The following is a 17,483-nucleotide window of genomic DNA, read 5'->3' as shown; positions in this document are numbered from 1 at the left end:
ATGGGTTCTAATACCAATTTCACTATACTCCATCAATACCTCTTGTTCTTGTGTGTGTGTGTGTGTGTGTGTATGTGTGTGCGTGTGTGCATGTGTGATGTTTAAGAGCACACAACTTGGGGCTGGGGATTTAGCTCAGTGGCAGAGCGCTTACCTAGGAAGCGCAAGGCCCTGGGTTCGGTCCCCAGCTCCGAAAAAAAGAACCAAAAAAAAAAAAAAAAAAAAAAAAGAGCACACAACTTTGCATGCACCCAAGAGTCTAGAGCAGTAGTTCTCAACCTATATGTTTGACCCTTTGGGGGCCAAATGACCCTTTTACAGGGGTCTCATATCAGTTATCCTGCATGTCAGATATTTATAATATGATTCATAACAGTGACAAAATTACAGTAATGAAACAGCAACAAAAATAATTTTGTGGTTGGGGGTCACCACAGTGCAAGGAACTGTATTAAAGGCCTGCAGCGTTAGGAAGATAAGAAGTGCTGTTCCAGAGGACATTGGGTACCCTCATCCATCACTCTCTACTTTATTCTCTTGAGACAGTGTCTTCCACTGAACCTGGAGCTCAGCTGGTGGCTAAAAAGATCAGTTGAGGCCCTTGTTTCTGTCCTTTGAAATGCAGGGGTTACAGGCAGGCATGTAGATATTGGGGATTTGAACTCAAATCCTCAAGCTTAAGCAGCAAACTTTTTTTTTTTTTTAAAAAAGAATTACTTAATTGGGCTGGGAAAATGGCTCAGTGGTTAAGAGCACTGTCTGCTCTTCCAGAGGTCCTGAGTTCAATTCCCAGCAACCACATGGTGGTTCACAACCATCCGTAGTGGGATGCAGTGCCCTCTTCTAGTGTGTTTGAAAAGAGTGACAGTGTTCTCATATACATAAAATAAATACATCTTTTAAAAATATATCTTTTTAAAGAGAATTTATTTTATATGTTTGAGTGTTTTGCTTGTATGTATTATGTATGTATGTATATACATACATATGTGTACTATGTGCATGCCTGGTGTCCTCAGAGGCCAGGAGAGGGTGTCGGATCCCCTAGAACTGGAGTTACAGATGATTGTGAGCCACCATGTGGATGCTGGGATTCAAGCCTGAGTCCTCTGTAATGTCAGCTGGTGTTCTTAACCAGTGAGCCATGTCTCCAGCACCTTAGGGTGTTTTGCTTTGTTTTACAGAAGCCACTCTAATACGCATGGCATGGTAGCTTCCTTAGGTAGCTCATCACTGTGGCACGTTGAGAGTTGGTCTGCCAGTTGATTTCCAGTTAATCTTTGCTATTCAACAGTGCCAACTTTAAAGGATTGTGCATTAAGCAAAATCTGTGCAACATTAAATATCCGCTTAATATTAAATATTAAACATTAAATATTCAGACATCCACTTAATTCTTTCTCCTGGATTATCCTGTGGGAGCCAATTAAAACTAATTATGCAGTCCATCAAAACATAGACAGCTATGAAGAACATGGGGAAGCAGTCACATTGTTGAGGTCTGTCCCTCTAGTATGCCTGTCAATCATTGACACAGAAAAATAACTTACTCAGAACAAGGTCATGCTGATCACATGTCCTATTATATTCTGTATGAGGTTTGTTAATCTTAAATTCCACAAAGCTTTACTATGTAGGACCCATCAAATTAAAGGTCAGTATGAACTATTACATCTAAAAGGCTTGAGTCCGAGCTGACCACTGGACAGCACTTCCTGCACCTGTGTATGAACTCACTGTGGGCTTTGTGATTTTTTTTTTCCTTTATAAGCTGGCAGAGAAAGATGTTTATTCAATGCATTGGCTCAGGCCCCCAATTCTGAGCTATGGTCCTAATCTATTAGTATTTGTGTATGTGTGTGTTCAATACACCATCCTGTCTGACTGAGATCATTTGTGTAGTCTGAGTGGTGACTCTTGGATTTAATGCGAACGAGTTAAATCAAGTAATCAAAAGAAGAATTCTCTCTCTCTCTCTCTCTCTCTCTCTCTCTCTCTCACACACACACACACACACACACACACACACACACACACACAAAAGAAAAAGAAAAGAAATCAAAAGCTGTTGGCATGATCAGCTCTGGTTACTCATGTAAGTTGTTAATACTTCAAAGAGCCAAAGTGTGTGTGTGTGTGTGTGTGTGTGTGTGTGTGTGTGTGTGTGTGTGTGTGTGTGTGTGTATGGTAGAGAGGTGAGTTATGCATAATGTGGTATGCAAGTCTGAAAGTCATGTTCAGAAGTCTTTTTGGTTTAACAAGAAAGTCAGGACAATTCTGGTAAAAATGTCTTACTCCCTTCTTGGCTGTTTCTCTATTACTTAAACTTTGTCCCTAAATGCTAAATGTCACTTCCTGACATTGAGCTTTCTCTCCAGCTGCCTGTGTGTGATTTGGACAGTGTTCATCACCACGGCTGACATTTTGGCTGTTCTACTAACACAGAAATTGCAACTGCAGAAATATTTAGTCTTCTCTCCCCAAAGATCTCTGATTGCCAGGGGATTGAATTTCCAAATATACTAGTCCGTTTGTGTTCCAGCAGAGCACACTGGCCAGGGAAGGAATCTGCTCCATAGAGAGAACAGTGGCCTACTTTCCCCTGTTTCAGCCACACAAAACTGTCCTACCAGCATTCCAGAGAGCTGTCTCCCGGCTGTGGATCCGGTAATGTATCCACCTTCTTAAGAAAAATTACTTGGCAGTAGATTAATAGAAGTCTGCAGTTTAGCCACCCATAAAGAAATAAAAGTTAAGCAAAATGAAAATGGTTTGGGATTAAAGGCGGTGCCTTTGAACTGCAGCACCCCCCCACGAGCTGTACCTCCTACCCTTAAGTCGCATAAGCAAAGGCTTTCTTAAACTCAGAGCTTTCAAAGGGTGTTCTGCACCACAAAACTGCTCTGCCTCTTTCAAGTGCGGAGTCCCTTGTGGGTGGAGGGCGTGTTCAAGTTGTGATTGTTTTAAATTGCTGATAGGGACACAGGAAAGGGTCACTAAGATTAAACTCTGTGAAGGGCTAACCGTAAAAGCTGAGCCTGATCTCATTGCTCTGCTCACAAACCCACACTTCCCAGTCTTGATGCTCTTCCTGAATGCCCTGCAGGCACAGTGTGTAATGGTTACACTTGTGGACAAGGCCAGCCAGTATGCAGGCCTAGGATGCAGAAAGCCAGTGATGAGAGACTGGATCAACCGGTGCGGAGGACAATGCCCTGTGTGTTCTGAAGACTGAGTGACAAGCTGCTGACTAGCAGTCAGGGCTGGGGCCCTTGTGCCTGTGAAACAAGTGGGTGTTTCTGATGAAAGGACTTTCTACACTGTTGCCACAATGTTTCTATACGGAACAGGTTACAAATGATCTTACAGGTTCTTGTGGGAAAAACAAAACTGAGCAACGACTAAGCATTGCCATCTTCAGTGTGCGTGCGTGTGTGCGTGCGTGCGTGCCTGTGTGGGTGCGTATGTGTGTGTGTGCCTGCGTGCGTGTGTGAAGGCTGGAGTTTTTATTCAGGGCTATGCATGTGCTAGGCAAGTGCTTACCTACAGAGCTTCCATGCTGACATTTGCTTACTGTCTGGACCTGCCTGGCATTCAACTAGTGCCAAGTGGACATTTTAGGGAGGCTAATTCATTCATTCCATGGCACAGCCCCCAGCTTCTGGTCACCCTCTTTATCCTTCTGTTTCCATAGCAGTTGTCTTTCAGAACTAAGTCTGACCGCTAAGTTGGGAATGTGAATCTTAGGCCGTCCTTTCTTCTTTAGGGACCTTCAGTTTTTCCCGCCGAACTTCAGTTTTTCCCCGCCAAGCTCCTGTCAAGGTTCCTGTGGGATCCGAAAAATCTATTTCCCCTGTGCCACAGCTGTCTTGGTGATTTGTGAGCTGGCACCATTTCCAATAAAAACCAAACATAACTCATTATACAAAGTAAAATACAATAGAAAGGGGCAGGAGATTGAGGTCAAGACTCACCTAAAAAAATGTAATCTCTCTAGTCAGAGCTTCCAAGTGGAAAGTGGGTCTGGGAAACCAACCTAGGTCCTCTAGAAAACCTATGTTTTAACTTCTTCAATCTCACTGACACATTTTAACACAGCATTGGTTAAGTGAAAGTTATAGTTAGTCTCTTTTCTTTTTGTTAACTAAATGATCTTTAAAATGAAATATATACATGCAAAGTGGAAGAAATAGAGACAGGGAAAATAGAAGGAAGAGAAGAAAGGAAGAGAGGCAGGGGGAGAGGAGTAAAAGAAAAAGAGAGGGGGTGGGTCATGAGTGTTCCTGTAGAACTAAGGGCCATACATTTGAGGCCAGCATGGATTTAGGCTGAATTTCAGGCTTTTGAAATTTGAACCCTCTAGAGGTCACGCCTTTAAAACTCAGGTGCTCCTGCTAGGAACTATCTGATTAGGTTACATCATTGTTAGGCAAAGGAAAGAGCTTGAGAAGAGTGGACACTGGAAATGGTAAGGCATGTGTTGAACCCAGAATTTCTAGGAGGGTATGACAGGGATGTAGCCTTAGACTTGAAGTGGCTGTTTCTCAGGTCTCTCTCTCTCTCTCTCTCTCTCTCTCTCTCTCTCTCTCTCTCTCTCTCTCCCTCTCCTTCCCTCTTCCTCTCCCTCTCTCCCTCTCTTCCTCTTCCTCTCCCTCTCCTTTTTGTTTTAATATCCCATTTAGTTGAGATCACTAAAAGTTCAGATATTTACACCTGTGTAAATATGAAGTCACCCGTGATCAAAGGAGGGATCCTTTATAGTGGCTGTCATTATTGCGGTCAAAGAGAACAGTGCGGCTTCTCTAGAGCTTGTTCAGCCCAGTTATGAGCCTGCTGTGAGCTCTCTTTCTTTTGTTCTGAAAAATAGGGTCTTGGGGCTGGCGAGGTGGCTTACCTGATGACCTAACTTGAATCCCTGGGACCCATACAATGGAGAGAACCAACTGATTGCTGTAAATTTTCCTCTGACAACCACATGTACACCTGCCCACTAAGCAAACATACAGGGTCATGTGTGTCCCAGGCAGGCCTCGAATTTGCTATGCAGCCCAGGATGATCCTGAACTCCTGGTGCACCCATCTCCTCTTCCCAAATGCTAGGATTGCAGGTATGTGCTACAACATCCACCTCTGAGCCTGTGAGCTCTGATACGTGGAGGGAGAAAAGTCTTTGACGTTCAGAACTGGGTTACCTCTGGAGATTCTGATAGAAATGGAGGCAATTTGGATAGAATACCAAAGACATAAGAATTCTGTTCCCTGAAGGTTTTATTTCTGGAGAGGAGATGCAGATCTTGTTATAGCTGTTTAAAGTGTTGTCCTTCACTTTGCAGATCATTGGCAAGCAGATTTTATTTGTTAATGGAGGATCTAATGGTATAGTCCAAGCTGGCCTTAAACTCATAATCCCACTGTGTGAGATTACAGCTACCATATCCATTTCTAAAAGCACATGTTAATGCCAAGATATCTTTTTTTTTGTTGTTGTTGTTGTTGGTTATAGTCCGCAAACTCTTGATGTCTAAGTATCAAGCACAATGGGAAAGGTACAGTAGAGAAGGAGCAGCAGCTCCATAATCGGGAAGTGAAGCAGAGCAGAGAATTTTCTTTTGACAAATCAAAGTGTCTCTCTACCGATTCTTTTTCCACCAACATATAGGAAAAGATTCGGGCTTCCCCTTCAAGTGAGTGCAGTGCTCACATGTCTAAACTCACAAAGCATTCACTATGAAACATGGTTCACGGTCTGAAAAGTACATGTGCTAGATGTATGACCTCTGGCTGGAGGAATTGGGCAGTGCTAAAAACTCTAGGAAGTTGGTTAGGGGAGCTTGGTCACTGGGACACACCACTGAAGGTAATTGCTATTTCCTCATTCCTCTGATTCTTGTCTGCCCGAGTTGAAGAACTTTATCACATGTTTCCAGTACAGTGATGCTCTGCCCAAGCACATGGGACCAAGCAGTCATGAACTGATTCTCCTGAAACCATAAGACAAAAATCTTTGTTACTTGAAGTCCAACTATAAGATATTTTGAGCAAAGCCAGCAGACTTAAGTCATACAGAAAATTGGTTCCAGAAGTGGGGTTACTGCTATGTGTGACTAGGAGCTGACTGTGTAGTTCTTAAGTCTTTAAAACTAACTAGTTTGAAGGAGGAACTTGAAAGGAACTTGTAGCCTAGAGATTACAAGAAGAGTCAAACTGTTGATTCTGGTAAAAATTCAGAAGACCTTAGTGTTGACAGAAACGTGAAGTCTATGCTGTGATGTTTCAGATGGGAATGAAGATTCCATTGGGAAACAGACTAGAAGGGGATTCAAAGAACTTGCCTACATCTTGTCCTTGTCCTAAGACTTTAGGGAGGCTCTAGAGACCAGTGACTCATGCTGTGATCCCAGTACTTTGGAGGTAGGATGACTTTCACAAGTTCAAGGTCTCTCATTATTCACAAGTTTAGGACTAGAGTAAGATCCTGTCTAACAAAAGTAAAAGTCTATAGTTTCTGAAGCTTCTAGGGGCATTAAAAAGAAGCCAGACGTTTTTGCATTGGTACAGCAAGAAGTCTTGGGGGACATTTCAGGAACTGACCAGACCTCACCCATGGCAGATTCAAGAGTAGAAAAAAAAAAAAACGTAGTCATTTGTTAAGTTTTTCCCTTGAGAAGATGGTGCCTCTATTATACCCTGTTTGCATAGGGCTGCCACAGACATGATTTATCAAGGAGTTATTTCACCATGCACAGCCACCCAATCACTCTAAGCCCAATAAAGCAACGGTCACAGAGAGAGGCCATGTGGTCTGTGAATGAACAGGTCACAGAGGTGGGGTTGCTCAGGCCTTCTGGGGCTCCTATCACATCAGCATGCTTCAGACCTGGAACTGCAGTATTTAGTGTCTGTCCTCGAGTTTTGCTTTGATCTCACCCCTCTTTTCTGTGCTTTTCCTAAGGACATTGGGAAAATATTGGAAGCGTGTAACCTGATTTATTTTTAAAGTCTACAGGTTTTACTCATGTTACTCATGTGTCAGAGGATACACACACACACACACACACACACACACACACACACAAACACACACACACAGAGGGAGGGAGGGAGGGAGGGAGAAAGCATGGCAGTGCCCATCTGAAATCCCAATATTAAGTGATTGAGGCAAAAGGATTGCTTTAAGATTAGCATGATCAGGGGGTTGGGGATTTAGCTCAGTGGTAGAGTGCTTGCCTAGCAGGCGCAAGGCCCTGGGTTCGGTCCCCAGCTCCGAAAAAAAGAAAAAGAAAAAAAAAAGATTAGCATGATCTATAAATATAAAGCAGGACAGCCACCATTACATAATGAGACTGTATCTCAAAATAATGGTAATAAAATAAATACATACTCTTGACTGTTAAGGTTTGGTCTATTTCTATGTATTTTGATGGTAAATACTGGCCCCAGGGAAGTGGAAATCCTCACACACACCAAGTGATACCATGTACCTTGCTCCTTACTGTAAAACTATTGACTGGATAAGGACAGCCTATAGCTGGGCAGAAGAGAGGTAGGTGAGGTTTCAGGTCCTGGGCTTGGGGTCTGAGGAGGACCACGATGGGACATGAGGAGAGGAAAGCGGAGAAGAAACCATTGGGTAGGTGAATCATGAAGACAAGACCATGCGGACTGGCCAATAGAAGTTAAGAGTGGCCCAGGCAGAACATGGCAAGTCATAGCTTGGGGTTGTTGGCAGTAGACATTATAGCTTGGAGGGTTGATATCTGCCCAGCTCTAGTGCTGTTAAGGCTTATTATAAATATAAAAGTCTTGTCTTTTATCCAAGGTAGAAGCCCCCTCACTGAGATTAAATACTTAATATAACACTCGACTTTAATAAAATGTAATGAAACATGTAAGTTTTACACAGAATCTTATAGAAAGTGGAAACAGAAAAGCTATTTCCTAACTCAGTGACGGTATTATTCGGACACCTTTCAAAAGGCAAACAACTCAGAGCAATATCCCTTCTCAAGAATTAAGATAGAAAGTACACATAGAGAAATGCCAATCAAACCCAAGATGATAAAACTGGAATACAAGGTCAAGCTAACATAAAAGAGAAATCAAACGGTGTGGTGGTATATGCCTTTAATCCCAGCAATCAGGAGACAGAACTGGGTGGATTTCTGTGAATTCAAGGCCACCCTGTTGTACAGGGTGAGTTTCAGGGCTACTTATTGAGACCCTGTCCCCCCACCTCAAACAAACAAATTTATTTATTTTACTTAAAAAAATATTCACTTTTATGTGTACATGTGAGTGCTTGCATACATGTACGTGCACCATGTTTGGAAGAGGATGTCAGGTCTCCTGGATCTGGAGTCACAGATAAAGCTACCATCTGGTGCTGGCGTCCTCTGCAAGAATGGCAAATGCTCTTTACCAATGAGGTTACTCTCTGCTCACCTCCAATAAGTTAATTAATTATTAATTAATCAGTGAATGTCAGCTAACTGGATAGCCTCATGAAAAGGAATAATTTTGCATCTTTACTTTAACTCACATAAAAAAAATTAGCTCAAAATGAATCAAAGGCTAAATTGAGACTATGATAGATATATGCAGCCAAATATTGATCTTGGGTTTGGTAATGATTTCTTTGTTAAATAACCAATTAGCCAGGCAGTGATGCCACATGACTTTAACCTCAGCACTTGGAGGTAGAAGCAGGTGGATCTCTGTGAGTTTGTGGCCAGCCTGGTCTACAGAGTGAGTTACAGGATAGCCAAGGCTACACCAAGAAGCCTGTCTCAAAAAAAAAGTAATTAATTTATTTTTATGTGTATGTATGTTCTGTCTCCATGACATTTATACCTGGAGCCCAGGGAAGCCAGAAAAAGGTGTTAGATTCCCTGGGACTTCCATGATAAATGGTTGTAAACTGCTCTCTAGAAGAGCAGCCAGTGCTCTTAACCTCTAAGCCATTTCTCTAGCTCTTTGGTTATGATTTCTTAAGTGGGATACTAAAAATATAAGTAACAAAGGGATGTGCTGGACTTTTTCAAAATTAAAAACTCTGTTGCCTCAAAAATCCCTACACAGAGAGTGGGAAGCCAGCTTATAGACTGTAGGAAAATACAGAGAAATATATTTTAGATCTGATAAAGATCTGTTGTGTAGAATATACAAAGAATTCTTAAATATTGAACAACCAAAGAACGAAAGTCCAATTTATATAAAAAGGCAAATGAATTGAATAAACACTTTCCAAAGAAATTGCCCAATAGACATATGAAAAAAATAACTCAATATTGATTAGAGAAATTCAAACCAAAGTTCTAAGGAGATATGCCACTCTGTACATCCACCAAAACGATGACAAAGAAGAAAAAACAAAGTCAATAACAATAATAATGTTTCCTCGACTGAACAAAGAAAACTTTTTTCTTTTCTTTTTTTTTTTTTTGAGTCACAGTCTTTTAACTCCTGGCTGTCTCTGACCTCACTACGTAGACTGGCCTCAGACTCACAGAGATCCTCTAGCCTACGTCTCTAGAGTGCTGAAATCATTAAAGCTAGCAAGTGTTTTAAATTTTTACTTGCTTTGTATGTGTATGTGCGGGGTGGGGGTGTGCATGTGGTCCATTCAGCACGGGTGTGGGCATCAAAGGACAATTTATGAACCTCGGTTCTCTTTTTATACCATATAGGTCCCAAGGATTGAACTCAGGTCTTCGGGCTTAGCAGCCAAGTGCTAAGCTATCTGGCATGAGTATTTAATAACAAAGAGAAAACTTAATGTGGTAATGTCCTTTTTTTTTTTTAAACACTTTATTATATTACGTGTATGGCTGACTTGGCTGCATGTATGTGTACTGTGTGTGTGCCTGATGTCCTCAGAGACCAGAAGCGGGTGTCAGATCCCTTGGGACAGCAGTTGTGAACTGCCTTACAGGTGCTGGGAATCAAACCCAGGTCAAGTGCCAGAGCAGCCAGTGTTCTTTCCCATTGAGCCATCTCTCCAGCCCCTACTTTTCTTAGCATTAATTGAATAATTCAATAGTACACAATCTTTATTTAAAACAAGGTAAAGAGAAGAGATACGGCACACACAGACACAGGTGACTTTTGTTTTTTCAATTACTCTGAAGCGTACCAGTTATACATTGTTACCACTTCACCTTATCCTTTGCCTCTGAGTGAATCTCCATAGTCCTTTTATCATGTAGACGGTAATCACCTCCCTTTTTGTGTCCACTGCTGGGGTCAGAATTACCAGTGGGCTCACGTAACAAAGGCAGTTTGGAGTCACTGAGCTAATACAATGGTTACTTAGGGAAAGGGGAGCCCCCTGAGAGCTTCAGCCTTTCTCACCTTAGTCAACAGAAAGGATTACTTTCCTAGAGTTGTTAATTATCAGCTTGAAAGCCTAGAAGACTTCATAGGGATTCCTGGGAGCAGTCAAAAGGCATAGAGAGCACCTGAGCAGTTGTAGGAGAGCCCGCACCCAGGGATGCAGGGGAGGCACTGTGGATGTGAGTTGTTTTGCTTGGAATCCACCCTTCACGTCCGCAAGTCTGTACCCTGTGGCTCAGCACCACTAGCTGGCATGCAGAACAGAGCAAGAACCGGGGGACCACAGCCCGTGTTTGACAAAGGGGATGAGTTAAGTTGAACAAAACTGCCTCCTTGCAAAAGGACTCAGGGCATTTAAACAATGACCGTTGGACAGCATTCCTCTGTGCGTGGACCCTACTGTGAGCCTGCCCAGGGGAGGGGGTATGGTATATCTGTTACCCATGATGTTCCGAGCTGCCCACAAGCTCTGTGCGGTTCCATGTCTGCCATTTCGTGAAGCAGATGGCTGTCCAATGCATCTTGCTTCTGTGCCTCTTCACAAATAACTTAGGAGCTGATTTATTTTAATTCGGGACTCTGAAATCTCCTGTTCAGTAAACAACCAGTCGGGTGGGTTTTTCAGGCCTGTTAAACTGTGACCATCCGGAAGACTGGAGTCTCCTGGCCTCTTACATATTCATCTCTCTTTTCCCTTTTCTTTTCTTTTTTTTTTTTCCTGACTCTGTTTTCTTTCTCTTCCCACTTTTTGTGAGGTTGGGGTTTCTTATCCCAGTCTGTTTGGGTAAGGAAGCCTGGGTTGTTATCTGGTATTCAGTGTGAAAACAGCTGGCTCCTCATTAACACTAGATAATTGGGGGAGGGGGGTCCCCAGTCATCACGAAGGAATCTCAGCTGCCCAGTGTTGCTTGGTAAGATGGTATCTAAATGAGCTGCCACCAGCAGAATCATGAAAAGGAATTATGAGAGACAGAAGATGAAAGAAAGCCATATGTGTCTGACAATGGGTTTCTTTCAGAAACAGGCTTTTATATAAATGCTTATTTCTTCACAGAAAGGCCGACTACAAAGTGACCCATGGAGGAATATTCTAGAAGGTTAAGCACTAAAACTACTGACAGCCCTTCTAGAGGATTAATTTGTTTATTCATTTAGTTGTTTTGGGTATTTGAGACGGTGTCAGTACATAGTCTTGGCTGGCCTGGATGTCACTATGTATCCAAGGCTGGCCTCAATTCACAGAGATCACCCAGTTCATCTCTAGAGTGCCGCAATTAAAGACGTGCATCATGCCCAGCATTTGTCTGTCTGTCTTTACATCTGTCTATCTATTTTGAGAAGGATTTCTCTGTGTATCTCTGGAACTTGCTCTGTAGACTAGGCTAGCCTTGAACCCAGAGATCCTCCAAGTGGAGGGATCCAAGGCGTGTGTCATCACTGACCAGCCATGCCCAGCATTTTAAATTTCTTTTCAAAAAAGTATTACGAAGGCTCAGCAGTTGAAAGCTTATAACGTTCGCCCATTATAAACGGAGTCCAGTCTCAAGCAGAGCAGCACCCAAGTTAGACAGCTCAGGATGACCAGGAACCCCGCTCCAGGAGATCCAATGGTTCTGGCCTTTATGGGCACCTGTGTGCATAAATCCCCATATTGGTGCACATATACAGCTAACAGTAAATGCATGTATGTGTGTGTATGTGTGTATGCATGTGTGTGTGCAGGCTCGTTGATTAGATAGGATGGCTTTCTCTTTCTACTTTTAGGTTGGTTTCAGGAACTGAGCTCAGGTTATCAGGTCTGTGAGGCGAGTGCCTTCCCTTGGCCCTACTATACCCAGCATTCTTTGTTTTTTGTTTTTGTTTTTTTTTTTTTCTTTTTTTTCTTTATTAACTTGAGTATTTGTTATTTACATTTCAATGATTGTTATTCCCTTTCCCGGTTTCCAGGCCAACATCCCCCTAACCTCTCCCCTCCCTTCTATATGGGTGTTCCCCTCCCCATCCTCCCCCAATTACCGCCCTCACCCCAACAATCACGTTCACTGGGGGTTCAGTCTTAGCAGGACCAAGGGCTTCCCCTTCCACTGGTGCTCTTATTAGGCTATTCATTGCTACCTATGAGGTTGGAGTCCCAGGGTCAGTCCATGTATAAAGAGGGACAATTATAGGGTGTCGATTTAGGAAGACATTGTTTGACTGTGGGGAATGTGTTTGAATAAAAATGTAAGCGCAAGGCCCTGGGTTCGGTCCCCAGCTCCGAAAAAAAAAAAAAAAAAACCAAAAAAAAAAAAAAAAAGTAAGACTAAGGGGCTGGAGAGATGGCTCAGTGGTTAAGAGCACTGACCTCTTCCACAGGTCCTAAGTTCAAATCCCAGCAACCACATGGTAGCTCACAACCATCTGTAATGAGATCTGATGCCCTCTTCGGGTGTGTCTGAAGTGGCACTAGCCACTCAGCAGCTCTGTCTGTCCCCAGCACCCCCTCTATCTGTTCTCTGCAGGCCCCTCTACCTTCTCTCTCTGCCTCCCCGCCCCCACCTTGATGGCTCTGTTCTGTCTACATGTCTGCCTGTCTACTTGTCCATTTGTCTGTCTCTATCCCTTCTCACTCCTTTCCTATCCCCAGATGAACCTCTTTTAGACCAGGTCTGTTGCATGGCGTAATTACAGGGGCACGCCTTGGCATGGGCCCTCCAAAGGCCCTCTCCCCCTCGCCGTATTGTATTTCATAACAGACAGGCTTTCTCTGTGTAGCCCTGGCTCTCCTGGAACTTGGTCTGTAGACTAGACTGATCCTCCTGCCTCTGCCCTCAAATGCTGGGATTAAAGGTGTGCCCCACCACCACCGCTTACCACTGACCCTAATATGGCTTTAAATTTTTTTTTTTGTTGCACTTACTTAGTGTCTGCACACATGTGTGTGTGCATCCCGTAATGTCTGTGCACACATGTGTGTGTCCCATCGTGCCCTCAGGCTACGTGTGAGTGCCTTCATGCACAGAGCCATCTCACCAGCCCTGCTTTCTTACAACTTTAATCTTTACAGCTATTCTACCTGGCAGGCACTTACTATGCTAGAGAAGTGACAGAGCATCCCTCTTGCAGTAATCGTGCAGAAGTTTGTTCCCACAGCACTGGGGTTGTCTTATCCTCTTGGTGACCTTGTTCCCTGGAGTGTGATTTTATAGGGGTTCCTCATGTTGTTTCTCTCTTATTTGGGATAAGATGGCTAAGGGGGGGGGGGCTAGGTAGGGGGCTCGGAATATCCCCCACATTTAAAGTTGAGGAAGGTAGAGGAGAATCTCTCTCTTCCCCAGGTAGGATGAACCGACATTGTCTTTGTTGAGTGCAGGCCTACTTTAAAAATGGTTCTGGGGGCTGGGGAGAGGGCTCAGCAGTTAAGAGCACCGACTGCTCTTCCAGAGGTCCTGAGTTCAATTCCCAGCAACCACATGGTGGCTCACAACCATCTGTAATGGAATCTGGTGCCCTCTTCTGGTGTGTCTGAAGAGAGTGACAGTGTGCTCACATACATGAAGTAAATCTTAAAAAAAAAAAAAAAAATGGTTCCCTTCCCCTTTCCTCTTCCTGCTGTCTCTGTATTCACTGTACAGGCCCAGGAGAATCCCTAAGGTAAAATTTACCAACTATGGTGGCATTCTAAGTGCCCCCTGGACAGTTTTCTCTGAGGTGCCAGGAATTTGGTGACAGTTTGGGTTTTCCCACCCCAGGACTGGTTTCTGCTTGTGGGCTTGTCTTCCCTCCCACTGTTCTTTAATCTGGACCGTGTGTTGTTAGCATTTTCTCTAAGCTCCACCCCACAGTTACCAAGGGACTGCTTGCTCTCCCCTCTCTCTTACCTTCTTGCTTTCTCTCTGTCTTCTATCCGGCTTTCCCTTTCTCCCCATTCCCCTGCTCATTGCTGGCCTCTACTCTGTCTCTAATACCCTCTCAACTGCCCTCCCCATGCGCTGAATAAATTCTGTTCTTTACTATACTGGTCCCTTAGGGAGAAAGGACGCCGCAGCATGGGCTGTCAGAGGCACCCCCACACCTGACCAAACACAACATGTGTGGTAGGAAGTTGGGGGCAGAGCGCGCGTTAGTAGATTTTGGATATAGATTTAGGACCTGCTTTGGCTTGTTCAGATTTGTATTTATTACAAGGGTACAGTGGTGACTTCTCAGATCCCGGAAATGCAGGAAATCCTGGAAAACCCCCTTTATGCTAAAGAAGCCAAGTACACAGATGTGCATGCAGGCTTCTGGTCAGGGCCTCTCAGGCTAGCGCTAGGCAGGGGTTAGATACAAGCCGTAGAGGATGGCGTATACCTCTGTTGTTAAAGACTGATTATTTCTTTAATGTGTGCATGTGTGATGCACACACACCTGTCCTCGTCACCCAGGTCTCCCCCAGAGCTAGTTTTAGGCAACCGTGAGCCAAAGGTTGTGGGTTCTGAGACACAAAACTGCCCTCTCCCATTTTGTTGAATTTATAATCAGGACATCGGATCCAAGGGATTATAGAATCTCATTCATAAAATGAAAATATTGACACCAGATGCAGCACTGGGATTCTGTGATGTTATGAAATTCTAAATTTCCTGCTTCTGGGTACTAAGATTCTGCAGTAACTTCAGCGTAAAAATGGGCCTTGTGTACTTAAAAACTTTTTTTACACTTACTGTACATGTGTGTGGGTGCGTGAGCAAATGTACTCGTACTCCCAAGCAATACCCCACCACACACACACACAGCTGGACTCGGTGGTGCACACCTTTAACCCCAGTACTCAGAGAGAGGCAGCCGATCTTTGTGAGTCTGAGGCCAGCTTGGTCAGCCCGGGTTATGTGGTACAACAACAAAACAATACGATTAGTACTACTAATAAAAGTAATATGAAAATGGCCGTAATGTTTCATGAAGAGGGAGGAGGGACATTTGCATCCAGTGTTTGTGTGAAGGGGACAGCCAGTTCAGCTGCTGTGGGCTCAAATGGTGTGCTCTCCAGGATTTCAGCACCGGGAGGGGTGGGGGGAACGCTTAGCATCGACTGACTCTAAGCACGCACAAACTTAGGAAAGGGCAGTGAGCTTGCAGGCTTGTGGAGGGATGAATACTATGCCGCCCTTCACCACCCAGACAGGAAGCAGAGCCACAGATGAGCGCTGCCGCCTTGGACTTACATGGGATGAGTTACCGTGCCACCCTCCTATCGCCCACACAGGAAGTACGCCGCCTCCAGCCTCCACCGTGGACTTACCACTTCTCCTCTTCTACTTGCACTCCCACGGACTGGAACTTACTGGACGTCTTACTCTCTGCCATTTTCTCTGACTCTTCGGCGTCGTCCACCTGAAGGAATCAAGCAAACAGAGTTGTTTCCATTGTCTCACTGGAAAAGCGGAGGTGCTCTCCCCTCAGGCCTCTGGGATGTGATGTGACTGTTCTGTGACTTACAACCTCTTCGATCCACATTTGTGCATCTGATAGCAGCAATTACTACATTCTTAGCATGCTCTTGGGTTCTGCTAATATTTTCTAGGAACATTTTTTTTAGTATGTGTGTGTTCACCCGAGTATATATATGCGTACCATATGTGTGCATGGGGAGACCAGAAGAGGGCAGTAGACCCCCTGAAAGCTGGAGTTACAGGCAGTTGTGAACCACTATGTCCCTGCTGGATCTGAGCCCCGGTCCTCTGCCAAAGCAGAAGTTGTGCTCTTAACCACCTAGCTATCTCTCTAGCCACTGACTCTGATTACTTTAATAAAACACAGTTTTATTTACTTCCAAAGCTGACAAATGTCTACGATTCCTCCACAGATTTATAAGCACAGTCATTCCTTGGTCTCCACAGGAACTGGTTCTAGGACCACCATAGATATCCACATTCAAGAATGCTCAGAATCTTACAGTAATAGCATAGTGCCTACCCATTACTACATCCATCCTCCTTGTCCACAGCCACCGCTAGAGCATTTCCATTTCATAGTATTTATACGATATGCAGAGTTGCAGACTGGACACTTAAGAAAACAAGGAGTCTTATCATCGTATTCATATACATATATATATGTGTGTGTGTTTTGGGGGCTAGAGAGAGATAGCTCTGAGGTTAGGAACATTTCCAGCACATAGTGGCTCACAACTGCCTTTAACTCCAGTTCCAAGGCATCCAACATCCTTTTTTTGCAGGCTTCTATGTAAACATGGTACACATACATGCACTCAGGTACAGTCACATATACACACATAGAATAAGTAAATAAAATCTAAACAGTGCTTTGAGTTTCAGATGATAAAGATGCATTAGCTATTGAAAATGACATAAAGATGTTTGAAAAAGAATGAAGCAGGGCTGGAGAGATGGCTCAGCGGTGAAGAGCACAGACTGCTCTTCCAGAGGTCCTGAGTTCAAATCCCAGCAACCACATGGTGGCTCACAACCATCTGTAAAGAGATCGATGCCCTCTTCTGGTGTGTCTGAAGACAGCTACAGTGTGTATGTGTGTATATACACACACACACATATATGTATACACATATATAAGAAAAACAATGAAGTAAATGTTGATATAAAGCAAGTTACTATTCTACGGTGCTCAGATAGAAAGGCAGATATTGCAATCACCATGGCAAAGGTGTGTAACGAACGTTGCCACTGTAACCATGGTGACGTGCATGCTTGGGAGGCACTGAGCACATTCACGTTGCTGTGCAGCTACTGCAGAATTGACCAGAATCCCAAACAGAGACCTGTGTCCACTAAACAACCTCTCTCACAGGAATCCAGACTGCATGTGTCTGTGGTATGGCTCGGGGTAGAGTGCCTGCCGCAGAGCTCCTGTGGCAAGGAGGACAACTTCCAGGAGTTGTTAGATTCCTTCCACACTGCTGAAGGCTGTACAGCAAAAGCCATCTTGCAGGCCTGGAATTTAGAGTTTTAAAAAAAACGCTAATCTTGGGTGAGCAAGATGGCTCATTGGGAGAATGCTCCCTGCTATGCCTATCAAGCTGAATTCAGTCCTGGGGCTCACATAGTGAAGGAGAGACTGCCTTCCTGAGAATACTTTTCTGACCTGTATCTGGGTGTCATGGCACACAAGCTCCTCCCACTTCTCATACACACACACACACACACACACAC

The 17,483-nt window shown here is 43.9% G+C and overlaps 1 protein-coding gene across 34 annotated transcripts in view; it reads right to left on the bottom strand.

The window, feature by feature from the left end:
* The window catches only part of Dlgap1 (DLG associated protein 1), an 870,386-nt gene that overhangs the window by 34,141 nt on the left and 818,762 nt on the right, over nucleotides 1–17,483 (bottom strand). For all 34 annotated transcript variants that reach the window (XM_087567550.1, XM_087567553.1, XM_087567556.1 and 31 more), the window contains 1 exon segment: nucleotides 15,596–15,687. In XM_087567550.1, coding sequence (XP_087423676.1) covers nucleotides 15,596–15,687 — 92 coding nt within the window.

This window comes from Rattus norvegicus, chromosome 9 (assembly GCF_021556685.1).
Source record: "Rattus norvegicus strain SHRSP/BbbUtx chromosome 9, alternate assembly SHRSP_T2T, whole genome shotgun sequence".
In the NCBI taxonomy this organism is placed as follows: Eukaryota; Metazoa; Chordata; class Mammalia; order Rodentia; family Muridae; genus Rattus; species Rattus norvegicus.
Note: the sequence above shows the minus strand (reverse complement) of the source record. Positions and strands in the feature narration are given on the sequence as shown.